Source organism: Eubalaena glacialis, chromosome 4 (assembly GCF_028564815.1).
Source record: "Eubalaena glacialis isolate mEubGla1 chromosome 4, mEubGla1.1.hap2.+ XY, whole genome shotgun sequence".
NCBI lineage: Eukaryota > Metazoa > Chordata > Mammalia > Artiodactyla > Balaenidae > Eubalaena > Eubalaena glacialis.
The window spans coordinates 29,589,828-29,607,440 of record NC_083719.1 but is presented as its reverse complement, the minus strand read 5'-3'; the positions used below and the strand labels follow the sequence as shown (position 1 = coordinate 29,607,440).

Sequence of the window (17,613 nt, the reverse complement as noted above, 5' to 3'; positions counted from 1 at the left end):
ATGATACTAAAAAACAAAAACAAAAACAAAAAACAAAGAAACAACTCTGCCAGATAATTTGTTCAAGTCCTGCAAACAGCTTTTTAATTCTGGGATTAAATAAATTCATTCAGCTATGAGTCATCATTCTAGTAAGATGAATTAAACTGGTCACTTAAGAGGAGGTAAGAGTTGACTAAAGGAGCAATTTGGTTCTTAAGGATAATTCTTAATGAATCATTAAGAACACACAAGGAGAAAAAAGAGGAATACAGAAAAGATGTCGCCATCTGAATAGTAGAGTAGAATAGACTTTTATAGTAGAATTTTCTGTCATTTTGCTTCTGTCTAATTGAAGAGGCAATTTCATAATGATTTTAATTCATGTGCCCTCTCAGTAAGTGTTTCAGAGAAACCTTATATAATTGGAAAGAGGTCAGCCAGTGTTTGTAAGTGATTTGCAATCGTACAACCCATTCCCATCAAAGTAGGTCAGGCCAGTGTTCTGCTAAGCACAATGCTACTTGTGTAAGAAGTAGCTCTGCTCTCACAATAAAAATCTATGTAACATTTGAAAACAAGGAGGAATAAAGTTAGGGTTACATAGCTCTTCTTGCAAAGTGATGCAGTATGAGTTGCAATCCATTCAATGGAATTGGGTAGAATGACCCAGCCAGTCAGGCTTCAAGCCAAGAAGGAAACAGATAGACAACAATGGTAACAGTAAAAATTACCTTTAAAGGAAAATATCTTTAGTGTGGCACCAAATACTTCAGAATGTTGGTCAATTAGGTAAGCTAGAAGGATGTTTAATTAGGTAGTATCAATAAATAAAACACTTCCTAGGTCAATACATTTAAAAGAAACAAACCAAAAACCTAAGATGGTATAATTAAGAGAACAACTTATTTTACAAGTACTTATAATTGCTTTAGAACCAAAAACATTCGTATGTGAATTTGGTATTATTTATTGCAATGCACCAAATCTAGATGACATTAATTTTAAGCTTCATTCCAATTTCAGAGATGTTAACTTGTGGGAAAAAAGCTAATTTATGAAAACTGTCCTTTGATCAAGAAGCACTTTTGTCACCCTAGTTCCTGTAAATGTTTGTCCTTAATATTTATAAACAATAGAATTGTACTGCTTGGAGAATGTCATATTGCTTATTCTTGTCCTTAATTCAGAAAGGAAGCCCTAGTAAATCATACAAATTACTATGTACCATGCTATGAAGTTATAAGACAGGGGGCACTCAAGTTGTAAAACACATGGCTTGTACGTGCTAAATCTTATGTCTTATCATGGGTTGTCCCTCCCGATCCATGGATCACCCTAGATTCCCCTGCAGTACTCTTCAGCTGCATTTCCAGGAACCAGCAACAGGTGTAGAACTCTGAATTCCCAATTGACTTTAATATTCTTAAGGTGCTAGGGAAAAGTAAGAGTGGGACTTTATCTCCCTGGTGCCTTCTTAACCTATCGAGGCTAATACTTTGTTGGGGACGGGGGGTCCTCGATACTTACTGCACAGGGGCAGTGTAATATTTGGCTGGAAGGGAAAGTTATGATGGATCAGCGGCTATGGTTCTTCCAATTGCCTTGGTGATGGCTCCCATTATCTTATTCAGACAGGCTTGGGGACTCTTTTTCTACTTGATGTTTCCCACAGATGGAGGGAGGGACACAAAGTTATTTGCCAAGGAAGACTAAATGTTTACACCTGGTAGGTGTCTGAAGCCCTCAGAACATCAACTTTTACAGACTCACCTTAACAAACCACGAGTAAACAGTATGCTGCCCATCAGCACTATTGTGAGAAAAGTTAATGCAGGTGACAAGAAAAATGAGACAAGGAAGACTACCTTTGTCCTAATCTTTGACTAGAAATTTCCTTTATGTAGGAAACTTCTCAGAAAAAGAAGGAAGCAGATAGCAGATGTTTTGGACGTCTGGATGTATAGATGTCTTAGTTCTTTTGAATTCGCCATAAAAATAAATATTTTGGGTGATAATAACTGAACGTATTAGATTACATGTTTGTTTAGGTCTAACAATTTTGCCATTGAAGTCAAATTAAAATCTGCTCTGCATTTTGGAAGGAGAAAGAACTAGAAACCTGGTTCCATTTCTGAAATAGTTAAAGCATTGCCCTGGATTATAAAACCAGAACAGTGGCTTGGAAGCAACCTTTTATATTATCTGAAAATCTTCAAAACAAAATGCAAGTGTGGCCATATTTTTTTCTAGCTGATCTGCCGTATGTGTATTTTAGGTGTCTGTCTGATTGCAGTCAGATGTGGGTAAGTGGTGGGGAGGAAAAAATAATGTTTCTTAGCTCTGAGGATAAAAAGACTTGAAATTAGGTGCACCTCACATACTTTGGTAACCTGCCCTACATTCTGCACCATGATATGGGATAGATACTGCTAATTTGGTGTTTATTTCTTTGGGGGAGAACAAGCTTTGAAAAGAGCACTGTTACGGATAGGTGACAACTTCTGTGCTATATGAAGAGGAATGGATGATACTGCTCAATGAAGACTTCAAGGGGATTTAATCAGTTATGGAGACTAGCCTTAGGAGCAACTGATTTTGGGAATCTCAAATCATGTCCTCTCTGGTCATTATTGAGATATCAAACTTCACTATCTGTTGTTTTTTTTTTTTTGCTGAAAACAACCAAACAGGGAGGTACCATGTAAGCACCAATGAGCTAAGAAAAGCTTCTTGAACATTCATACCAAAGCCATTTTAAAGCGATTAAGAGAGGAAGACCATGTTCTAAGTACATCAAAGTCTCCTGTTTTAGCTTGAAACGTTATGTATAGTTTGTTCCCTCTGGGCTAGAGCCTCAGAATGGAATTGCTGGATTGATGACTTCAAATATTTTTAATTTTAATAAATGTTGTCAGATCACTTTCCAAAAAGAAAGTACTAATTCACGTTCTACCAGGATGTATTAGAGTCAATACAGTGTTCTAAATACTTGCTATTCGATGCGTGATCCAGGGACCAGCAGCCTTGGCATCACCTTGGAGCCTGTTAGAAGTGCAGAATCTTAGCCCTACTCAAGATTGACTCAATCAGAATCTGCATTTTAATAAGATCCCTGGGTGATTCATACATGCATTACCATTTGAAAATCACTGTTTTAAATCACTTGCAATCTGTGTTAAACTGAGAAGGGTTGTATCGATCAAATATCTTCTCTGGAAGGATAATTAAGAAATTAGTAAAGGTAGTTGACTCTTGGGTGGAACATTGTGGGACTGGCAGAGAGAATGGAGACGGGAACTGGCTTTTGACCATATATTCTTATAAGCTTTGAACTTTTCCATGAGCATGCATTATCTATTAAAAAAAAATTAAGAGCAACTTCCTGCAAATATAGAGATTACTTTCTACCCGCAAATCTCCAGGGAGATGGCAGCCCAGTGGTTCCACGTGTTCTCCTCACACACGTCTCCTGACTTTGTCATGTTAGTGTACTCCGGGTTAAGCAGCATGGTGGAAAAGGAGAACTTTCCAAGCCACACAACTTCCTTTTTGAGGATATGAAAATGTAATGATGTCAGTGGGGGTTTAATCTGACAAGGGAAGATTTGACAGGGCAGACAGAGTGAGTCATTGGTCATGGGGCACCTTTGAACATTTTCTGTAACATACCCATAGTTTGAACTGTGATTATCATTCCCCTGTTCATTTTGCAATACTATACGATTTCCCAGCACCAGAAAATTGCATTTAAAATGTTACGACTGATTCAACTTCTTGAAATACAAGAGTTCTTGAGTTTCTTGTAAGTCAGAGAGCTGGCAAGCCGGTTTGGAACATCTCAGTTTCAGAGTCCACACTGGATCTGCTGACACCAAGACGGGGGCAAGTTTCAAGGAGTAAGGGAGGCAGCTCTACCTCTGGAGGATAGAAATGGAGCATCCTCACCGCCCTCTCGCTTCCTGGAAATCTTCCTAGGGCAAGAATCCCCTTCTCCCTCAGTGATCCACTGTGTATAGTACAACTTATTCTTAGGAAACGTTTCATACAGGCTAAATTGAAAACATATGGAAGTTTTATACAGGCTCTGAAGGTTAAAGTACATGAATCTTTTAAATCTAGTTTCTCCAGATGTTGCCACCTTACAGGTCTAAATAGTTTGATAAGAACAATAATTCAAACTTCTCTGGCCCTTGAACCCACCTACTCTCTCAGGACCACCAGCCTCCTGAAAAAGGTTGCCCAAGTATTCTGGGGAATCTTTGGGAGGGTAGAGGTTGTTTTTACATGTGCTCTCAAACCAACGAGGTGGGCCACCAAAAATCTGCCATTTCTTTCTTTTCCCTGACTTTGGCCCCTTCCTCTGAGCATCACCCCTCCTGTCAGGATTTTTTTTCCTTTTCTGCAGAGTATCTTCTTTCTCCTAGTGGGCATCTGTCTCCAGCTGCATCTGGGACACCGGAGCCTTAGCGTATGTGGGGAGTGGAAGGGATCGAGGCTGCAGGGCTTTCTCCTGGAGAGGAGCAAAGAACTTAGTCTTCTTTTGGTGTCATTCTCTTTTAGAGGCACCGTGTCCCAGGGTTCTTGTGAAACAGCCCTTGTAGCATTTACTTGCAGTACCCTCTGTCTTGAGTTCACGGCCATTTCACTGTTATTGAATCTACCTGCTCTAGCTCCTTCTATGCTCAAGGTACGTTTTGTCTCCGGATTTTATCTTCTGCCAATGGGCTTCTGAGTCTCATAAACCCCAAGTTTATATTAGGGTTCCTGCTACACCCCCAACAGAAACTCTAGGTTCATGAGAAATAATGGTTTATTGCCTGGACCTTTCTGGGCTCTGGGACCTAAATAAGAGGGTTTCGTGGCCAAACAGATACCACCTACTCAATTCTTGAGCAGCCTCCCAGGGCAGGGGGCCAGCCAGCTGCTCAGTCACGGGCTTCATGGTGGGGATGTTTGGTGTCGGTGGGTGGGTGGGAGTGCTGGGATGGAGGTGGGGAACCAGAGGATGGGAGGAGCACAGCGGGAGTGCCTTCGCCCACAGAGCCCCTAGAATCAGTATCAAGCTTTTCAAAAGATACATTTTATTTTCATAAAATATTATTTTATTTCCCCAAAGGGTGAAGGTGGTGTGATGGTGGCAATGAAAGGGGACAAGGTGATGGGGTAGGCATGGAGAAAACATCTCCTGACCATGCTCTTCTGTCTCTGGGAATTTCTGCGAAAAGAAGGGGGAGCCTTACGAAGTGAGTCTGCAGCCAATTTGGGGAGCGATCCACCAGCTGCGGTTTCCAGAACAACAGTGTGGTCACAATTGATACGTGCGTTGTTAATAATCACTACCTCCGTGGTCTTGCCTGTTCCTAGACATAGGGGGAGGGGTGGCGACAGGAAGCCGTGCTGGCTCTTCCATTTCAATTTAGTCTTGCAGGTGAAATTGAGAGTTCGGTAAGAGGCGCATGGCTAAACAATCCCTAATCCAGGGAATGTGTGGGCAAATGCCTGGGCAGATAGTGGGCGGCTTTGTGTGCTCCTTCTCGGATCTGCCCTAGTTCACCACCTCCAGGTTTCTTCAAGGCTCAGCCTTATCTGTCTCACGCATAGCTCTCTTCTACCCTTCCGTGTCTAGCATAGATGGGAGATGCAGGCAACAAGAAGACAGGCTGCAGAGAGGGTGGTACCTCTGATCTTAGTCTAGCCGTGCACTCCTAGTCTCCTGGGAGGTCGAATGCCTGGCAGCCCAGGATTTGCAGAAGGATGGCTGGAGAACCGTGGCCACTGACTGCCTTCCTTCTTCAGATTATTTTTTCTTTTCGTCCACATGGTTGGAGTGTCCAGTTGTGCTGGATGGGACCACGTCAAGGCTGCTGTGCACGGTTGGGCAGTTTGTGCACTGTGAAAATGCAACCAGCTGAGAGGAGAGTGAGGGTGAGCTCTGTTAGCCCTGAACTAGATCTGCCGTGGCCTGCCATGGTGCCATATCAGGCTGCAGGAAGGGGTGTCTCCCAGACGGTGCCTGGTGCCGTACGAGCTAGTGGTGGCCGTGGCTCAGGGTGTATTTGAAGCTGTGAAACATAGGGCTTGGCAGCAGCCTCTACTCTTGCTACCACGACCAGCCCTCTGACTTGCTTGGAGTGAGCCCCTCTGGGAAACCTGACCGCGGAAAACTGATAGGAAAACACGCAAGGCCCACGAACGTAATCGTCTGGCTTAGACAGAGTTGACCCAAACAACGTTTTAAACTATTTGAACTAGTTGTCAATATTTACAATTTAAGAGATTTTGCATGAGGTTCAGAATTTCTGGCTTCCCACGGCACTGCCAGGTAATATTTGGTCGCAGCCAATTAGTGTGTGACAGTCCTCGCCATGCCCTGAGGCCTCTCCAGCACTGAGGATGAGTGCTAATTGCTGTTTATCATAGCACTTGTGCTCTGTTTTCTGGTAGTAGAATAAAGAGAAGTGAAATCTATCCTGTGCTGTCTTTGAAAAGTGGGAAAATTAAAGATAGACTAGGAAGCCATTACAAAAATATCCTGACATGCTATGTATTTTTTAAATACCTGCCAAGTCCTTCTAGCACGGCTCCTCTGCAGTCGAGGGCTTAGCTTGGGAGGTGTTCTGGGGTCTCATCTGTCCCTCTGGCCTCAAGTGTTTTTGTCAGGACAGAGGGTTTAGACCCTTCCTGCTGAACTGGGGGGCTAGATCACAAGCGGTCAGGTTGAAGGTCAGAGAGAGGGATACCATGATAAGACATATGGAATCTGAAGGAGGAGGAGGGGGACGAAAGACAGAGAAATTGGGAACACAGACATACCACAAAAAATACCTGACATACCACAAAAAAGTCAGGTATGTAAGTCAGTGGCACCAGATTGCATAAGGCAAGGCCCCTGGTGGCAAATTTCTATCAGTAGGGAGGCATTGCTCAAAGGGCAGAGGGCTGAATCCTTAGCTGAGGGAACTATTGGGAATTTTACACACGTGGTTATACCTTGGGATGCCTCTACCTGATGCCCACATGACAGAAAAGCAGCGCGGTCCAAGGGTCAAGGGCAAAGACCCTGGAAACAGATTGCATCCCCCCCCAGGTAGGAATCCTAGCCTCTTACTAGCTGTGCAAGTTAGGTGAGCTCCTTACTCCCTTCACGCCTTAGCTTCCTCTGCTTTATAATGAGGATAGGTATATACCTACATTCTAAGGTTGCCTATAGATGAGAATTAAATAAGTTAATTCTTAGAAAGTGCTTAGAAGAGTGGCTGGCACTTGTCAAATACCCAAGAAGTATTTATTACTACCAGCTTGCTATCTCTCCCGCCTCCCCTAGGAAAACGCAATATTTAGAAACATGGTTATCAGCTTGGAGGAAGTTGTCCTCTGAAAGAAATAAGAGCAGCATAATTTTAGAGTTGCTCCATTCAGAAGGAAGTTGTAAAGTTCTCCTGGAACATGAGAAGCTAAGAGATGTCTTCCATCCAGGGCACTCTTCCTGCGGACACTTTTGCAAGGAGCATGGTGGCAAAGGCTCTCCTTGATTTATAGGAGCTTTACCGTGAAAGGGGCTCAAAAGGGGGTGACATTGGTGGGAGAAGGCTCAGCCCTCGCTCTTGGGAGTCCATGGCGCAGTCTGCCCTATGCAGAACACAAGGATGTTGTGGTTTCAGCCTGGTTTGTGGGGCGCATAACAAGGTGAGGCTGCTTCAGACAGCGCTCAGTGTCGCTGTCTCCCTGTGGTTAGCCGTGAAGTGAGCAAAGACACAACAGTGTTTGTTTGGAGCTCAAGTGCTCGGGGTGCTGCTTTGAGCCCTGTGAGGCCCTTGTGGGGCTTTGAACTGTGGCCACAAGATGCTAGTGGCATCTCTTTCCAGATTTGTTTTGACACACGCTTGAAAACAACGTTTCTCTCTGTCCTTCTGCTAAGAATCTGACAGTGAATGTGCTAGTAAATTTGTTTAGCCCTGGCTCAACAGAATCTTTGGTGATGCCTTGAGTAACAGAGGATGCTCTAAGTCTGTATCAGAGAACATGGCAGAGAAAACTTTGGAGGTGGAAGGAGCTATCCAACAGGCAATGTAAATTTCTTACTAAGTCAAACGTGCCAGCTAAGTACAACAGGAGACAGAATAAGTTGCAAAAGGTGTTGGAAGCAGAGTTAGGGCACCTTTTATTTAGAGAAAAAAAGGGTAGGAGCAGGGGAGGAGCCTGAGGGAGCCCAGACAGCGGGGGTTGCTGCACTGACCTGTTCAGGGTTAGACTAGGCTCCCAGCGCTAAAAGGAGGTGATTATAATAGGATTCTTGGTTCTCATTAGCTTCGTGAGTCATTCAGCCTCTAGCAGATGTACACTGATGTCACTCAGCCTCCCTCCTCCAGAGCTGCAGGGGGCCATTTGGGGAGGAGGAAAGTGACCCTCCTTATACACACACAGACACAGACACACACACACACACAAATAATATTGAAAAGATTAAATTGGTTCTCTCCACAGATCTAGAATAAGGGACATATAAGGTTGTAGGAACATCTTTACTGTAAAAAGGTACTCTACACCTGCTAGAATTTCTGTTAAAAGGAGACATTCCTCTTCACTCATTAATCCATTTCGTATTTATTGAGTATCTAATAAGTACCAGAAGCCATGCTGAGGGAAGCTGTGTCAAGTTGAGTGTGAGAAAAAGATGATAAGCATGGAAAGATAGAATCAGATTCTAAATAACATCCTAAGAGGTGTGGAATCTATTTGATAACAAGGAGGCGGAAGGAAGGTTTTTAAACAAAAATGTGACATGCTGAAGTAAAGATTCAGAAAGATTATTTTGTGAATAGTGTAGAGGCTGGATTGGGGTAGAATGATGGAGGCTTTGGGAGAAGACACAGAAAGTAGGGGGGTCAAATGAGGACCACTGCAAGAGTCTAGAAGAAGGATTTTGAGGGATTTTGAAATAGGGTGGTGAGTGGGCACTGAAAGGAAAGGAGAGATGTGAGAGATATTTGTAAGAAGTGATCAGTAAGATTGGGTGTGAAGGGGGGAAAAGGATGAAGAGACAAGGATACAGCCCCAGTTCTGAGAATAGGAGTCCAGGAGAACCATAGGTGCTGCCATTAGTATAGCATGGGAGGTTGGGAGGAGGAGCTCTCCCAGGAGAACTTCAGAGATGGGCTGGGCCATATAGTCATCTAGCCAAATGCTTCGTCCACTGTCTGTATCTCCTCTACTCCTATTTAATCCTCCCTTAGACAGCCCCAGGCTGGCCTGGACAGGATAACAGCTAAGTGGCTGGAGTATGGTAATGGACACCATGGGTAGGAATTCTAGTGCAAGGAAATAGGGGGTGCTCAAACAGTGGGATGAGCCTCCTCAAAGTGTTTTAAAGAGAGGTGAGATCCACACATGATGAAGACCACACTGAAAGGCCCCTTTGTGGAGATGGAAGTTGGGGTTGCAGAGCTGAGGAGCTGATTCAGTAGAGGTAAAACTACAGTCGGAGGAGGACAAAAGGGTAAAGTTCTAGGTTCCCTTCATGGTACCACATGGTACCCTGCATCTGTCAGAATACTTCTGGCAACAGGGAGCTTGTAGCTTCTCATGGTCAGCTGAAATCTGCCACGCTGCAACATCACCACTAGTGTTGGTTCATCCCTGGGGACTACAGAGAAGCTACTTCATCTGGACAGCTTTTCAAATAGTTGGAGATGGCTCCTTTGCCCCTTACATTGGAAGTTTCTCTACTTAAGGCTAAGACTATGGGGTTTTGAGTTTCCTCCCTTCTGAATATATATATCAGTTCCTCTGCATATATAAACTGTGCATATATTCAAGTGTGTGGCCAGGAACTGCACACAGAATTGCCGGTGAGGTCTAACCAGCACCGATCAGAGGAAAATCAGCATCTCCCTTCCTACCAATGATGCTCTGAGGACACTGGACTCTTCAGGGGACACATCACACAGCAAAATAGATTCAATTCACTTTGACCAAAACCCTTCTGTTTTTATTTTTAAACATTGCTAAGTCATACTTCTTCCATCCTGGGCTTATGCAATTGGTGATTTGTACTTCAAGTTGAGCAAACTAGGTAAGAGGATGGCTTTGGGTGCTCATGTTGGGTTCCTAGTCTATGTCTATAAATTACCAGCTGTGTGACTTTGGGCCACTTACATAATCTCTCTACTTGTCATTTTCATTATGTGTAAATGGCCATCTTAAGAGTACTTACTTCACAGAGTTATGAGACTAAATGAGATAATGCCTGTAAAGCACTCAGCACAGTGCCTGCCTCACAGTAGAACTTCAATACTATTAGCTATTATTACCTATTGTGACCTATTATTAATATCCTAACCTTGTTATTGAGTCCTATTTTTCTCATTAAGCATAATTTAATTCAAATTTCTTCCAACATTGTGCCAACCACAATTATAATTCACATGAATTCTATCTCTCTCTTTGAATTTCTTTTTGATGTTTGTATCACAGAAGTAAGAGAGACATAGTCAGTATTTCCTATAGCTAACAGCCCATTAAGGGAGAGGGAAAATAAATAATTCATGTCATGAGTCTTCTGTGTTTGTGAACCTCACTCTACTGGTTACAAACTCACTTGTCATTCAGTCCATATTTGTTTACGTTGTTCCCAAGGATAGCGTGAAGATATCATGAATAACCCTGTAAAATGTCACATTGCTGTCCAGAGGAGAGCAACTAGGATAAGATTCAGATTCATCTCATAGAAGCGAGAGCTGGAGAACATAGTCATATTTAGTGCCAAAAAGAGAGGAGATAGTGCAAATAGTGGGAGATGTTGAAGAGGGTGACAATTTGGTGTGTGAGTTGGATGAGGGTGGAGAGAAGGTGGGCATGGATGACGTGAACGTCCACTGAGGCCAATGTTATGTTGGCGGCAAATGATTCTGGAAGTAGCTGTTTCAAGCAGTCCATGCTGATACCTCCTTGACCTATGATTTAGAAGAAATAGTGGCCCCCTTTCGGGTTTTTCTCAAGAATTAGTCTAAAATATCAGTCTTTGTTAAAGAGGAAGAAATGGATCTTTGGAATAAGTGGACATTGACAGCCAGGCAAGAAGGAGGAGGAGACCTATACAGGGGAAGAAAGAGAAGAAAAGTTCATGGTAAAGTAGTGAACTTCCCCAGCTTCACTGCTCTCTCATTCATCTTAGGTGTGCCGGAACCCTAACCCTTTGCCTGTACCATGCATTAATGGACATTTTGTTTCCTTGACCATCTTTACCCAGGTAATCCCTTCATTGAGACATCACTGGTGATATATTTATTTTAGAAGAAAATAGCATCAGCTTCCCTTTCTTTTCATAGGAAATACTATATTATTTTTTGACAGTTTTAAAATGAGTTCTGGGTGATCCCCGAATCTTGTAATCTAACATACACCAAAAGTGCAATGATGTACATCAGAACCATTGCCTGGTAGAAAGGTTGGCTCAGCTGTTCATCATGTGACATGATGGCCTCTTGAGGGTTGGCTTTTCAAGATTGGTATTTGGGTTGAATGCACAGAGTCCTGAAAGGGATAGCTTCCTTTGGGAGATTTAAAATCAGATGAACTCTTTTGTTTTAAATTAGATGAGGACTTGCAGGGGAGCACAGATGCTGCCACAGGAGAGGGCAGACGGTTCGAGGCTCCAGGAGTTTCCCAGGAGGGAGTGAGGAGATTTCCTGTTCCAGGGCTCTGAGACCAGGACAGCTACGCCACCACGTAAGTAGACAATACACGTGTACTAGATGGTAGAATTGGGTTATAAATTTTCTTTTAACACCATGACAATAGAATACAAAAACGTATTTGAAAGATGAATTTAATAGGGTTATATGTAAATACCTGTACTTTAACAGTTTTAAAAAATGGCCTCTGTTAAGATAGGTGGAAATGTGGTTGAACTAAAGCACATGAAACAAAGGCTTAGAAGCTTTAGTTATTTGTAAGTTTAATATAAGTCATCAGTTTCTTTTGGTTCCCTCAGACTCCTCAAAATCTGCAGGTGTGGGTTCGTGTGTGTGTGTGTGTGTGTGCGTATGCCCATACACAATGGCTCTGACATCCTGGGCTGCATTAAGAGAGGTATCTTGATGGTGTATCCAGAGTCCGAGATCAGAGACTTCAGATCCGTCTCACAAAAGCAATAGCTGGAAGACATGGTAATGTGCAGGGCAAAAGCAGCCTCAGAATGATCTGAAGATGGTTGGGTGCTCACTAGAATTATAAGACTTGGAAGGCTCTTGGGGAGAGGAGCTTCCAGTACATTCTTTCTTCTTCTGGAAGAATCCCAGGCAGTCTCTGCTTTCAGTGTGAAGTTCCACCCTTGCCTGCTCCAGAACCTGCAGTGCGAAAGCTCCATTTACATCTCTAGGTCATGTTCCACCACCAGATCTGCTCCATCTTGATGACTGGAGACTGACATGGTGGCAAATACCCGCCAGGGAGACCTTTGTGTGGGTTGCTCTCCTACAGTTCAGATGAGATAATGGGCCTCAGGAGGGAAATTCTGCAATTTCCTTCGTTAACTACACTGTGCAAGAACATTATTACAGCAAGAAATTACAAGGAAATATAAGGCATTATTACAGAGCCATTGTCTCCGCTTTTAATTTTTTTCTAGTGCAATGTAATTTTGCCTTGTCCTCTTCAATCCTTAATAAAATGTGGGTTGGTTGGCTGCCTGTGTCCTTATCATGATATTTTATTTATTTGAATCCTATTTTCAGATGTTCCTCAGCTCCCTTCTCTAGAATAACTAGAACTACGAGTGAATCAGCTAGTTGAAACTGTGAAATCTCTGGCTGGGTTTCTTCTCCACCTCCTAAGCTTCTGCATCACCATCCTCCATCATCTTGAGGACAAGGGTTCTGGGAATGGAACCCACAAGAAGCAGATTTAGGCAATGTGTCACTCTCAAGAAATAGAATGAAATTCTCACTGACAATTGAAATTGTCTTTGGATGGCTCATTTTTTTGGGATCAATCAAAATGTGATACCTCTACACATTTTGCACAAACGTATTATAATGCAACTTAAAGCTGGCTATGATTTTAGTCTTAGGTTCAGGAGCATAGCAATAAAGAAAATACACAAAATCCCTTACTTCATGGAACTTACAACTTAGTGGAGTGACAGACAAACAAAAGAGTAAACATGCATTTGTCAGATGTTGATAAGTGCAATGGAAAAAAAAAATTAAAGTGGGCATGAGAGGTATGGGGATGGTGGGTTATTTCTATGTTGTATTATGTGTTGAGGGAAGGCCTTGCTGACAAAGTGGCATTTGAACAGAGGCCTGAAGGAAGTCAGGGGACAAGCCATGCAGATATTTGGGACCAGGCAGAGAGAAAAGCAAGTGCAAAGGCCCTGAGGCAGGCATGTGTCTGTTGTGTTCCAGGGTCAACAAGGTACAATTGTTGCTTAAGCAGAGTGGGCTGGGGGAGAATATCGGGAAATGAGATCAGACAGGCAGCGAGGGGTAAAATCAAGGTGAGGACTTGGACCAGACTCTACACGAGATGGGACTCCAATAGAGGGTTGGAGCAGAGGGGTGACGTGAAGTCTCCCTCTCTTTGGCTAGGATATGCTGAGTTTGTGATGATGATAAGCCATTCCTGTGGTAATCAAGTGGACAGTAAGAGAGAAGTTTGGATTTGGGGGGAAGACGGGAATAGAAACTTCAGCTTTGGCCCCATAAAGTCATGGAAATGGATGACTCATCCAGGAATTGACTGTGGACAGAGAAGGCTGAGTGCTGGGGCCCTCCAACTCTTAGAGGCTGAGTAGAAGAGGAGGGTCCAGCAAAGATCCACAGAAGGAGCAGCCAGTGAGGAGACCCAGAGGGGGTTTCACAGAGGCCCAGCCGCTGAAAATACATCAGTACTCACTTAAAAATGCAACGAAAACAACAAAAACAAAATCACTTTCTTCAGATAAGTATCACTGAATTTGAGTCACTAATTTATACAAGTGCTATAATTGTACCTCTATGTATACAAGAAACATATTCTATTAATAAAGAATTATGAATAGATAACAGGATCATGACTATACCAGCAGCTGATAACACAGCCTTCTCCTTGGCTAGTGAGATACACCTTGGAATTTTACGGAGCAAGAACGACAAACTGTATGCAGCCACGCTGCCCTGACGTGGAGCTTTGGGGGAATTTTCACTGTACCTGCCTAATGTAGATACTTCTCACAGGGACTGTTCATGACTTAATGTGTATGTTTATATTTGAACATATTGTTCTGGTGCCTTTTATTTTCAGAATCACTTCAAAATGCACTCCTCCTTACTTTGGATTTTTGCTTGGAAATTTAAAGTTTATTACAGAATATTCTCCGAGTTAAGGAAGACTCCCTTTTCCGTGCCCCTCATAGCCTGGTAGGGGTCATTTCTACACTTATGATGACAATGTATACAACAAACACCATGTTTACATTTGATGCTTGGAAGATTCATTGCCCCTCTCTTGTCTTCATTTCTTTTCCTCTGTGAGTCTTGAAGGAGACCTCTCTTCATCACTTCCTTGTACATGCTCACTCCTTTGGAGAATTATTTTAACATCCTAAGAGAAGAGATTCAAAGAGAAGTCACAAATATTAATAAATGAGTTAGAATTAATGATCACCTAATATGTGGCAGTGATTAAACAGTAAGTTGTTTTCATTTTTTCCTTTGAGAAAATTGTTCTCTATTTAGCTTGAATCCTGCCTTGCAACTTACTAGTTGTGCCCTTGGAAAGAGCAAAGATCTTAGAGATTCCATTTCCTCATCTAATAATATCTAATAACAGAGTTGTCATATCAGATTAAATAACATCTGTAAAAGCAGAGTTTGTCAATAATGGGCAAGGCAAAACATTATTTCCCTATCAATCAATAACAAACAGTATCCACCTTCTATTAAAGGAAAAGTCTAATGCCAAATTAATCATGTCTACAGATTTGTAGAATTTTAGAACAGCAGATTATTTTGAGGGTGGGGGGACTATCTCATTTCTGTTTTTTTTTTTTTTTTTTAATGTTAGAGATTGAATGATCTGTTTTTTGTCCACTTAAAATACCCAGCTATGTTACATTTTAAATCACAGATGTTTTCAAAATAAATTTAAGACATTATCACAATGTAGAAGGGGTACAAGCACGTGTGAAAAATGTAGAATTATATTTATGCAGTTTCTAGTTTTTTTTTTTGTTTTTTTTTTTTTAGGAAAGTGCTTTAAGGATATGTTTCTTTTCTTCAGAGCTGAGTTACAAAGGTTTCTTTTTTTTTTTTTAAATAAATTTATTTAATTATTTATTTTTGGCTGCGCCGGGTCTCCGCTGCTTTGAGCGGGCCCTCTCCAGCTGTGGCGAGCCGGGGCCACTCTTCCCTGTGGTGCGTGGGTTTCTCACTGTCGTGGCCTCTCCCGCCGCAAAGCACAGGCTCCAGGCACGCGGGATTCAGCAGCCGTGGTGCGCGGGCTTCAGTACTTGTGGCTCACGGGCTCCAGAGCGCGGCCCCAGCAGCCGTGGCGCACGGGCCCAGCTGCTCCACGGCATGTGGGATCCTCCGGGGCCAGGGATCGAACCCGCGTCCCCTGCACGGGCAGGCGGACTCCCAACCACTGCGCCACCAGGGAAGCCCCAAAGGTTTCTATTTGACCGTAGTCATTTTACTCATGAAAACATGAGTTAGTTCAGCGTCTGAACGGACCCCTGCTGAGGGACGCACACATAGCTGAATCAGTCACTGCCAGGAACCATAGTGAATCATTTTCTTGAAAGAGCTTGTTCTTTGAAAATACAGATCTCCTACAGCCAAGGTCAATCTTAGGTGAGCTAAGTGAAAAAGAACAGCTGCTCGCCCTTGACCATTCTGGTCCTACCCTCCACAGCTCTTACTAACATGTCTTCTTTGCATAGCATATTGTTTGTAAATGGCTAATGCTGACTAGGGACTGTTAACTTGGGGATTGAGGAATGAGCTGTCCTGTGATTACTTGACACTCCAGAGCAAGGGGGAAAATTATAAACTCTAGTATTTAAATCAGATTGGCTAGACTTATAGCTGAAATCAGGGGCCATAGTTTTCAGTAGCAGTTAGTGGAGAAAAGCCTGAGAGAGTCTGGAAATGTTTGACATGGGTGCCTTGAAAACACAAAGCGCCGAAGCAGCCATCATGTTTTGTTATAAACATAAAGGAGATGGTTGGAGTATATCTTAAAGTCAGATACCTTGAAGACTGTGTCCCTTCCAGTTACATTTATATTTATAGGTATTTTGCCCTCACGTAATTGGGTCCTGACTCATTTGTTTCTAAGAAATTCTCCTGTGACATTATGATTTTAACATGCAAAGATTTATTTTTATCTCCTAGTGAATGGAACCCTTAATTTTAAGGCTGTATGCTCGATGTACAGGCTTGTTAGAAGAAATCTACATTTATTCAGCATATGTTTGCATCACAAGAAACTGCATTGGCTGGATTAGTATAGAAAATCCAATGTCCACTTATACTTGTAAATCTATTTATCAGAGGAAATTAATTGACTTTCCTCACTAACCACCCACTGACAGTGTCCTCATTGATCTTGTTACATTTAACCAAAGCATTTTCTTAACAATTTAGGAACGTTCCTTGAAAATAACCTCTCTGTAAAAGATCTATGAAACTAAAGTTAAATAAGTGACTTTAGATTAAATAACTATAGAATCCAACACAAAATCTGGATCTTCTGCATAGGAATTGACCACATGGGGCTTCCTGGGACTTTGGTTTGGACCCTCTGTCATCATGGCACTGCACCAGTGAAAGCCTCCTTTCTTTCCAAAGAGCAGACACTGAATTCAGGAGTTGAAATGCCAGCTTTTTAGTTCATCCATGTACAATTTTGCACGGCTCAGAATATTTCCTGTGAGCTGCAACCACTGGCAGACCAGCAGTAATAATTACAGTGATAATAATTACTATGTATTGAGTGCTTTCTATCTACCAAGCATGGAGCTAAGCACTTTATATGGATTAAGTCATTTCATCCATACAAGGACCCTGTGAGGTATGTTTGATAATTAAGCCTATTTTACAGATGGGGAAACCAAGGCACTATGAGGTCACTTGCCCAAGGTCACACAGTTCTTAAGTGTGAACCCAATCACCGTGGTTCCTGACTCTGCTATCCTAACCACAAAGCCAGGCCACCCACCAGCAGGAGCAAAAAATACAACATAGCAAAATAATTACGCACACTTGCTTTTTTTTCACATGTATTTAAAATGCGTGCTGCTTCCAAACATGAACCTTGTAAACACAGAGCTGTTAGGCGACAACCTTCACTTCCCACTGTTTATATCAGCAAACAACATTCTAACCTGAAAAACCACACTCTAGTTTTTGCTCTACTTATCTTGAAAGATCTTCAAATAACATCACTGTGGTTAAAGTTCATTTTAAAAATGTGATCTATTTACTTGTACATGGATATCTGGAGCAAAAAAATGATGACAGGACGAGAGTGTTGGTAACTGAGTCTTCAGAGATTTTTTTTTTTCTTTTCCTTTCTTTCTTTTCTTTATTTGCTTAGTGAAAATGAGAATAGAGCACCTTACTGGAAAGGGAACCTCTTTCCTTTTCA

The 17,613-nt window shown here is 42.3% G+C and overlaps 1 protein-coding gene across 1 annotated transcript in view; it reads right to left on the bottom strand.

The window, feature by feature from the left end:
• Window positions 1-14,475: 14,475 nt before the first annotated feature.
• SPEF2 (sperm flagellar 2) overlaps window positions 14,476-17,613 on the bottom strand; it is a 179,011-nt gene continuing 175,873 nt past the window's right edge. Inside the window, 1 exon segment of the mRNA XM_061187701.1 lies at window positions 14,476-14,565. Within this exon segment, the coding sequence (XP_061043684.1) occupies window positions 14,476-14,565 (90 nt within the window).